The sequence below is a fragment of the Pyxicephalus adspersus genome, chromosome 10 (assembly GCF_032062135.1).
Source record: "Pyxicephalus adspersus chromosome 10, UCB_Pads_2.0, whole genome shotgun sequence".
Lineage (NCBI taxonomy): Eukaryota > Metazoa > Chordata > Amphibia > Anura > Pyxicephalidae > Pyxicephalus > Pyxicephalus adspersus.
The window spans coordinates 7,506,039-7,516,109 of NC_092867.1; the positions used below are offsets into that span (position 1 = coordinate 7,506,039).

General features: G+C 41.0%; 1 protein-coding gene and 3 non-coding genes across 7 annotated transcripts in view; all 4 read left to right on the forward strand.

The window, feature by feature from the left end:
• LOC140339329 (inhibitor of growth protein 4) overlaps positions 1–10,071 on the forward strand; it is a 49,481-nt gene that overhangs the window by 17,964 nt on the left and 21,446 nt on the right. For 3 of the 4 annotated variants that reach the window (XM_072423968.1, XM_072423969.1, XM_072423970.1), the window contains 7 exons: positions 35–161; positions 613–688; positions 2,595–2,653; positions 2,792–2,973; positions 3,274–3,413; positions 4,430–4,557; positions 9,310–9,433. In XM_072423968.1, coding sequence (XP_072280069.1) covers positions 35–161; positions 613–688; positions 2,595–2,653; positions 2,792–2,973; positions 3,274–3,413; positions 4,430–4,557; positions 9,310–9,433 — 836 coding nt within the window. Of the gene's footprint in view, positions 1–34; positions 162–612; positions 689–2,594; positions 2,654–2,791; positions 2,974–3,273; positions 3,414–4,429; positions 4,558–9,309; positions 9,434–10,071 lie in introns of those variants that run through there. The other variant, XM_072423971.1, reaches the window with a different exon arrangement.
• On the forward strand, positions 729–1,032 carry LOC140340192 (small nucleolar RNA U85). The gene has a single exon (XR_011922622.1). It is a non-coding gene; the product is annotated as a small nucleolar RNA U85 (small nucleolar RNA).
• On the forward strand, positions 4,056–4,357 carry LOC140340190 (small nucleolar RNA U85). The gene has a single exon (XR_011922620.1). It is a non-coding gene; the product is annotated as a small nucleolar RNA U85 (small nucleolar RNA).
• LOC140340191 (small nucleolar RNA U85) lies at positions 5,366–5,666 on the forward strand. Its single transcript, XR_011922621.1, has one exon. It is a non-coding gene; the product is annotated as a small nucleolar RNA U85 (small nucleolar RNA).

Genomic DNA, 10,071 nt, shown 5'->3' on the forward strand with positions numbered 1-10,071 from the left:
TCAATACAACATTTATTTTTCTCTTTCACTACAGGCTTCCATCATGTCTGTGCAGTTCACTATCCCTCTGGCCTTCAGAGACCTCCAGAAGAGTGGTGGCGTGGGGCAGTATGTGGTTCAAGAGGTACAGCCTGTGCGGCAGCTGCCCTCCCAGCTCAGTGGTGAGTCCCTATAATTGAATTGTTTTTGTAACTCTGTGTGTACATGTGTTTTAAATAAATCCCGGCCAGGACGCTATCTGCATGGAGTTTGCAAGTTCTTCCCATGTTTGCGTGGGTTTCCTCCGGGTACTCCGGTTTCCTCCCACTTTCCAAAAACCTGCAGTTAAGTTAATTGGCTACCACCCAAAATTTACCTTAGACTATTAATGACAAATGACTATGGTCGGGACATTAGATTTGGAGTTCCTTAGATGGACAGCTAGTGACATGACTATAGACTTTGTACAGCGCTGTGTAATTTATCAGTGCTTTATAAATACTGTGTAATAATGTAAAAAAAACTTTCTGATCTCATTTAGAAATGTAATCGGTTAGTTTGAGTTGTGTGACATTTGTACTTTGATGTGTTTTGGTATGTTATTAATCCCTGTGTTTTTTTTTTCTCTTTCAGCCTATAAAGCAGCTCTGCGCTCTCAAGGTCCACAATGCGTCCTTCAGCACTTTGATGCACTATACAGCATGGTTTAGTAAGTATGTCCTTTATCTCCGGTATCCAGTCTTTCCCCTGCCATATGATGAGACTAAGGCTAATGTGACTCTTCCTGCTCTGAGTGTGATCTCTGCCCATCGCCCCCGGTCTGTAATCTTGGTGGCTGTGTAAAAGTAACTCGCTGCCACTGTAAGGCCAGACCTACAGCAGCTTTATTGCTGGTCTGTCTCGCTTATTTCTGCCTTTCAAAGTCTGAATGTGCAGATGCTGAGGGGACCTACAGAATGTACATGGGTTAGCAGGGGGGCAGGACAGAAGTCATTACTCGTAAACGGAGGTGACGGAGAGATATGAGCGCATATCTTTGGTAATCTGATGGCGTACGGACAATCCATAGACCTTCCTGAATATAGTAATCCAAGCTTTATGTTTTGTTACATTATGTTTAGGTGGAACATCTTCTAGGTAGAACAGATGGCAAGTATTTATATAGTGCCAACAAATTACGCAGTGCTGTACATTAGAGGTTTCAAAATGACAGATGGTGACATAGGAGCAAAGGACCCTGCCCAGAAGAGCTTACAATCTAAGAGGTGGAGGAAGTATCGCACAATATGAGGGGAGATATGGAATAGTGCATGAGTATTGGGGTTCAGGAGACAGAAGAAGATGGGTAGGTGAGGTTGAAGCGTTGGGTTTTGAGTGCTGTTTTAAATGAGCAGAAAGTAGGAGCAAGCCAAAAAGGATGAGGAAGACCATTCCAGGGAGTCGGGGCAGCGCTAGAAAAGTCTTGGAGCCGTGCGTATGAGGAGGTGTGAGGAAGTCATTAGTAGGTCATTCGAGGGGCTAGGGGAATATTTTTCTATCAGGTCAGAAAGGTAAGTGGGACAAGAACTGTTAAGGGAGAAGACGACTGGTAGGCAAGATGGCTATAATGTAGAATTGTAATAAATTGGGGGAAAGGTGTATTGGGCAGAGGCCTTCTAAATAGTTCCTTGTGTGCTGGATCTGAGATATACTGACAAACCATAGATTGGCAGCTGGTGACTTGGGAGGAATCTGCTGCTTGTTCTTAGACAAACATGCTGCCGTCTGCAGAGACTCACAAGGTGCTGGTCTCTGCACTTCGCATCCAAGCTGTTAACCCCTCCCAAACGGTAATCCCAAGTGTGACTCGGGGTGGATTTAGTGTACCAAAAGCAGTAATCCCGAGTCACACTTAGGGTAGCTTTAAACTAAAAAAAAAAGCCACTTGTTCTGTCGCTGTCCTTTGGCGTCCTTTTTGACTCTGCAGGTACTGGGGACACCTCCTTCTCTGATCGCCAGCCACATAATGCAGCGACCATCTCCGGGGTTTTCTAGTGACGTCGGTGTGGATCGGCAGGAAATTCAAATCATTTTGTATTCGATTCAATACAAAATATCTGTATTGAGTCAATACAAAGAAATATTCATTATATATAGTATACATGCTACTGTACACTTGCATTACATGTTTAAATATTTTTACAGATTTTTTTGTTTTTTAATTTAAGTTTATTTAAATGTATTAAATATCGGAAAGTTATGCCTAGGAATTACAGCCTACAATGTAAAATTTCCATGCAAAAAGGAAGACTTTTTGCTTGGAAATTTGCACAGAATTAGAACTCTGGGGAGGTTAAATCTGTTGGTAGCAAACAAATTTCTTTGATTTATATCCAAATACAAATCTTGGCTATAATGTGCACTGAATAAAATTTTAATAGCCCAAATGTCATCCAGTCATTATGAGCATCTGTCCTGTTTATCATTTTATTTTAAAGACTGTATATTGATGAGCTCAGCAGTTTGAGTTGAACTCTGCTACCAGAGTTATTACTGAATGTTCTGATAACTGTGGTGAATTTTGTTTTTAGTAGTGGCCTGTGTTCATTAAGTGGGGATTATTTATTTTCTTTCAGCCATTTCCGCATTTTGGATCCCTCCCTAAAAGAGGACTTACTAGAACTGCTTGTCAAAAGTAAGTCTTGCTGGAGCAATCAAATCATTTTCCTGGGATAGTTGTCTGTTGTAGGGACATCTTTAAAGCAAGTATGACTGGAGAGCCTTTTTCTTTTGCATACAAGGATATCTAATATACCATTTTGCCTTCTTCCAGCCACTTCTCAGCATGCAGCTGAGCTCCCTGCAGTCTTGGAAGATCTGTCACTGGCCCAGGCTGATAAAAACAACCACCTTAACACTTTGAAGATGAATTGCTTCCTTCTTGTACATTTGATTGAGGCCTTTGAAGTGGAGACTTATAAAGCCGCATTGGGAAATGTGGAGCCCAGTGGAAGGGTAAGAAATAAATCGGCATATAGCCTTTTCTGGAAGGAAGGCAGTCATATGAACATGGAGGCTGCCATTACTGAACTCTAAGCCTTCAGATGCTAGTTGCTTAACTGTCATGCAGACCTTAATGTATTAATACTTTCAATTATCTACCAAGCACAAGTTTGCAGATAAGGACTTCTGTTTTTCCTAAACTGTATACTTGTTCAAGTTGGAGATGAAAGGTCACCATAGTGGCATTTTCACGAGCTTTTTCCAAGTGGCAACACTTTCATGAAACCTTTACTTCCTTTTATTCTTTATCAGGGAAAGAAAGCCAAGGCCAAATCTGATGGTTTTCTTTGGGAAATGGAGCGAGAAAATGTCTTGCAGACCATCACACACCTTCTCCAACTAGATGTCCGAAGACTATGGAGCATGTCGCTGATTGAGGAGGAATTTATCAGGTCTGACATTATTGTGGGGTTTGCGTAATATATAAACACATTATAGAAAAGATTTCATGTATCCTACATATAAACTCTTAGGATCTTGTTCCCACCATGTGCAGTTCAGTTAATTGTGCTTCACATAGTATGCAGTGTGCAAGGGCATTTCTACGTGTGTGTGGAATTTTTACAATGCTTTTCTGTACATATTTCTGCCTGTTTTGTGTCCTGCCACATTCAGTGTAATGAATGGGGTCAACATTACAACAGGCAGCCATGCAGGTGCTGTGCTTTACGATGTCATTCTTGGTAGCTGTGCTTTCGCATAGTGGGAATGAGGCTTAAGAATCCATCGGACATTCAGAGTTTCAGGGCTTTAGCTGCATGCCTATGAGGGTTGAACTCCAAATGCGTACTGTGGTTGTTTTTTGTAATAAGTCACCGTCATCTATCGCCTCAGTAAAAGCTGCAACCAGGTATATGCTAAATGCAGATTGAGTTGGGTGCCAAGTCCAAACCTCGGTAGTCCTGTTATCCCTCAATATAATCCCCTTACCTACGTGGGAGCTGGGTACACTGAACTGTGGGATGCCAAGTTGCTAAATCTCTAATCTTTTGTGAATTAAACAATTTATAATGAATTCATTTGTATCCCATTCTGCCATATGATGAGTCCAAGGCGAATGTGACTCCTCCTTTCTCAGGGTGTGATCTCTGCCCATTGCCCTTGGTCTGTAATCTTGGTGGCTGTGGAGAAGGATCTCGCTGCCGCTGTAAGGCCAGACCCATAGCAGCTTTATTGCAGGTCTTTCTCATTCATTTCTGTCCTCTAAAGTCTGAGTGTGCAGAGACTGGGGGGACCTACAGGATGTGTGGTGATCAGCATTGGGCTGGGCAGAGTTCATTACTTATTATTGGGTGAAGGGGAGATATGAGCACATATCTTTGGTAATCTGATGGCAAATTCTGTCTGCTATGAATCGGAGAATTGATTTGCATTTCTTCATCTGCCTGACCTCTCCCTTTCATTTCAGCATGGTAACCGGCTGCTGCTATAAGATGTTGGAAAATCCGAGCATAGGAGCCCTAAAGAACAAGCCGCTGTGGGAGGCTTTATCCCACCTCCTGGGAGTGGCTGTAAAACGCTCAAATGACACACTGAGTAAGTATCGGACCCCTAATGCCTAAAGTTAGGCTGCCTTATTAGAAATGTAAGAGGAGCCAGTTCTGTTTTGTCTTGGAAGCTGCCCCAAAATTGAGCACAGTCCTGTGTAAAGCCATAACTTGAATCCTGGGCAGGGTATCGTTTGGAAAAATTAAACATATAATGATAAGTCGTCTTAATCTAATATTAGATTGTGACCTCCATATTGGGATATGGGATGACTGGTGTTTTGGGCTAACATTTTACCACTTGTGCAATAGATCACATGTAGAGCACATTATAATCGAATTTGTGTAACCTTGCCTTAAAAATATTTTGATTCATAATTAATGAAGCATTGAGATTCATTAAATAAATCCTTCACCAGGTCCAGTACTTTTCCCTGTATGTTTATGACCCTTTCCCGTTTAAAAATAACCCACTGGTGTGAATGGGACTGGATTGTATCCTGTGTGATATAATCAAGGATTGCTACAGGGATGCATTATGTTGCTTTTATGTAGATGTTGTGCTGCTCAACTAGTAACACAACAAATGCTCTGGTGCTGCAGAAGGGTTGGTTCTTCTGACACTGGCCAGAGCCGTGGATCATGGCCCATTTTATCTGACCCGTTGAACGCTCTATACTTCAGTCGAGTCACTGAACTAGAGAGAGTTCAATAGGCCGGATAAAAAAAGCCTAATGGGCCCTAGTTTGCCCGTGCCTGACATTGCCTAATCTTCTGTGACCTCTGTTCATGTGATTCCCTATATAGCTTATAATAGCAAATTTGATTTGTAATGGTAAGTTGAGGTCTTTACTATTGCCATATGATGAGACAAAGGCAAATGTGACTCCTCCTTCCTCAGGTGTGATCTCTGCCCATCGCCTTTGGTCTGTAATCTTGGTGGCTGTGGAGAAGGATCTCGCTGCCGCTGTAAGGCCAGACCCATAGCAGCTTTATTGCAGGTCTTTCTCATCTATTTCTGCCCTCTGAAGTCTGTGTGAGCAGAGACTGGGGGGACCTACAGGATGTGCGGTGATCAGCATTGGGCTGGGCAGAGTTCATTACTTGCTAACAAGTGAAGGGGAGATATGAGCACATATCTTTGGTAATCTGATGGCAATAAATAGTGAAATCTACTATGAATGTGTAATGGGAATACTTTGATTTACACTTTTAACCAGTCCAACCTTCCTTTCATTATAGTAACTGGCTGCTCTTATAAGATGTTAAATTGCTCGTCATTCCAGTGAGTGTGTAAAAAGACTAAAGGTTTTAGGAAGAGGGCAGATTTTGCTTGCGGAGATGTGACAGTCTGGTTGCAAGTGGGAAGACCACCTAGTCCTGAACCTGTGGTGCCCAGCTAGTGCCATTCAAGTTTAACAAATCAAACCAACCCTTGATACATAAGAATTACCTGTGTAAACACAACTTATATACACGTGGCTTTTTCATGCAGGTGCAAAAAGTATTAGTAAAGATGAAATCGGCAATTACATTTGTTTTCTATCTAGTAGGTTCCTAAATCTGAATAGTGGGCCTTTAAAATGTTTGAAGAGGGTTGATTTTGTCCAAAGTGAAATGTTTAAGCCCAACTTAAACCCAAAATCGAACAAGACCTATTCCTAATTTCATGTTAATTGTTGTAGGTTATCAGTATGACATCTGAAGTTGAACAGATTTTAAAACCTGTTGTGTAGTTGGGCATCTAAAAGGCCAGGACCTCATGTGCCCAGGGTAAGAAAGATGGATGAATAAATTGAGCAACAGCTAAACAGAGGAGTTCTGGAGAAAGGATGAGAGCGGAGCAGTATATAGCTGTAAGAACAACATGATATGAAGAACCTTTCAGAAAGCAATTGGCTAAAAATTCCTTCTCTGGTCAAGGGTCTAAATATTGCTGTAGTACCCCAAAACATTTCATTTTTGTGGATATCACAGCTACAGAATCTTCAAGTGCTCATGGACTCCCCCCAATATACAGAGAGGCTTCCCCTTTAACCACCTGGGCGTTACACTGAGGTCTAGATTTCTGTTCCAAAAGCGTTACACTGTTTTTCATGAATTTTTTTTTTTTTTTTTAAATTGTAGACGTGTAACTTACAGAAATATGTCCGAACAAGGGTTCTAGTAGATATCATGAATATAAAAAATGTTTGAAACATACAATCATGTAAAAAAAAAAATACTTTTAATAAAATTAAATAAGACCCAAAAAATCAGCTTAAACAAGAATACATAAATAAATGAAAAATACTGAAAATGCGATAATTCGGTATACTGTATAGTAATATATTTTTCTAAAACACCTCCCTAGTGTCCGTCACATACCTATAGACAAAACCACATAAATATATTTTCTATTATATTTTGGATTGGATACAGGATTTTGTATCCAATACAAAATGAGAGTTTGAATTTACCAATTACATACTTTGTATTTGTTTTTGTTTTTAATTTTGTATTGGATTGGATACAGTAGTTTGTATTCAATCCAATACAAAATGTGTTTGAATGAGTTTCAGTTTGAATTTCCCGCACACGCGCCGACGTCATCGCGCACGGAGGGTGAAGGAGAAGAGGCCGGCTTCTTCTTCCCGGAGAGGACACCCGACGCTGGAACACGACCGATGGACGATCGCAGCAGGACCAGGTAAGTGATCGATAAACCCGAACTTTTCTCACTGTATTTTCATACAGTGAGAAAAGTTTGGGTTTATCGATAACTGTAACTTTTTGAAGCCCGTACCAAGGTCGGGCTTAACGGTCGGGTGGTTAAAGCAGGTCATCAGCATCATCGTCTGTCATGTCTTAATGTTTACTATCTGGCTCCTACAGTCTTACCCTTAGTAATATGGCACACCATATTCAAAACTCCAAAGAATTTGTAAACAAGGTATGTAAATTAAAACTGGAGCCAGAAGACATAAGTGTTCTATGATGTTGTATACCAGCTGCAGAGGGGGTTGAGTCTTAGACGTAGAACTCTTGATAGTCGAGACACTCTTTGACAAGTCATCTTGCCCAAGTGTATTCAATGCTGGTACTTTTGTCCTAAAACCACCTATTTTAAGCACAAGGTTGACTTCTACAATCAGAAACATGACTGGATATGGGAAAACTGGTATGTGTCATTGTAGCTACCTTGTACAGAGTCGGTGGAGAAACAAAAAACTTTCAGAAGAATAACCTGGCAAGAGCCAAACGACCACAAAGTGTCCCTTTTTTGGAATATATGTTACACGTCAAGGAAGGTGTTGATTTGGACATTGTCTACAGGCCTACTGTCTGATTTCGGCCTGAACCACCCACTCTGCATCATCAGGGTAAGATGGTAATAAAACGGTCAAAAGAAAAAACACACAACTCAGGAATTACTTGAAATCCACACCAGACTTGTCAAATCACTCCCAAGTCGGCCAAATAAAATATTAGTACCATACCAGAAGGAGAATTTGGAAGTCTCATAAGCATTAGATCTTTTTGTGTAGATCCCCACATCTGGGGAAAAAAACAAGTAACCACTTAGTTCCCAATAGTCCGAGCCTCAAATACGTCCCTGTAACTTAACTGTGGTAATAACAGCTGGTAAGAGGAAGGTTGAGGGGAGGATACAGTTGGACGTGATAACTCTTCTAGTTGCTAGTAAAAAGATTTTTATCCAGTGCTTTCGTCATTTGCTTATGGGAAATTCCTGAACATATCATCCCATGTGCTAAATATACACAGTGGGGGGGTTCAGAGGAAAGAGCCTGGCCTATGATCTTCTGAATGAATCTAGGGACCTGCTTCCAGGTTTTTGGATTTTCAGGGCAGGTTCAGAAATTGTGTGAATCAGGGAAGATGGAATGCAATCAGATTTACTGCAACCTTTCTGAACTTTCCCTGTGGATGTACTGAAAGAGGGTTAAATCACTTCATATGCTTTGGGCATTTTTCATGCCACTAATAATTTCCTCTGCTCTTCCTGGTGGTCTGATGGCCAGAATTGATCTTTCCTACCAACTCGGGTAGATACGGTTTTGTGTAATCCCTTTGGTAATATCAAACATTGGTGCTAGCTAAAGACTTTAACAAAGGACCCTGGAAAATGGAATTGCTGGTGAGAGCAGAATAGGCAGTCTATCATATGGGTTCTAAAGATTTACAAAAATAAGTTGCATAAAAATATCCATTTTATTTTACACCTCTTGGTCTTGGACAATCATCATCTGCCTTCACAGCCCATGGTCAGTGGTCTCCCCAGCTCTTTTTAGCTCTGCTCACCTCCCGGCAATTTTCCATAACCACCTGGCTGTTTTTGGGTAGTTACTAAAGAGTTTGGTCCCAAAATAGGCTTCCATCCAGCCTAAAAAAAATTCTGGTTTGGACACTGATGGTGACTGGATTGGGGTGCCTATGCCGTGTGAATATAAATGTTATGGTATTTCCTAACATTGCTAGAACTGATGAAGCAGCTTAGAAAGCTGTGAAACGTCTTCAACATTACAAGAACAAGTCCAGTTAAATGACTAATTAAAAGTGCTGGTTATATCTAATTAAGCCTCCTACTTGTGGCCCATGAAACAGATATTCTGTCCATCACTTTGCTTTGATGCACTGTTTGTATTTACTGATTAACCTGGTTATGATTAGATTTTTGCCTTGTTAACTTTGAGTTCATCCCCTTTTTAAAAAAAAAAAAAAAAAAAAAAAAATGATGAAAGTAATGAAGAAAAAGCAGTGTATAAGCTTCTATTTTAATGATCCTCTTTATCCTTTTTAGGTGTCAGTGTGAAAGTAATACAACTGTTGCAGCACTTTGAACACGTGGCTCCTGTACTTGTCCATGCTTTGACGTTGTGGGCTACAGAATATGGAATGAAAGCTCTGGTGGGAGAGATTATGAGGTTTGTATATGATACAATGGTAATTGGGGACTGAATTTCTAAGGCTATGTACACGCATCAGCTGATTCTCGTCTGATAATCACCTCAGGGCTGATGGACAAGAATCTAGCGTGTGTACAGCACTCGTCGTTCGTGGATCCATTTTGGCGGATCCATAAATGATTGTAATGAAAGTGAAGGGAAGAGCACAGTGGGGTGCCGCTCCGTCCTTCTACTCCCTCTTCATAGAGAAGAATGTGGTTCTATGTGCAGCACACATTCATGCATCTGTCAGTTGTTGGAAAGGATCATGAAAAATCCTTTTTAACGACCATTATTGACCGTGTGTATGCAGCCTTAGACTTTTTGATTGGAAAGAATCTTTCACAACGTGTATTGCAGTCATTCATGGATCTGCCAGGACCAATCCCCGAATGTTGGACGAGTGCTGTGCACACAATAAGATTCTTGCCCTAAAGCGATAATCTGACAACAATCATCTGACCTGTGTACGTAGCCTGAGTGTAGTGAAAGTACTGGATTTAAGGGGTAGCTTTAACTAACCCAGTGTTCTCCCCAGAAATTTTTTTCAGCCGGGTGGTAGGAAGCTGTAGCCGGGTGGTAAAAAAGGGGGTGTGGCAAAACACGGCAAATTTAGT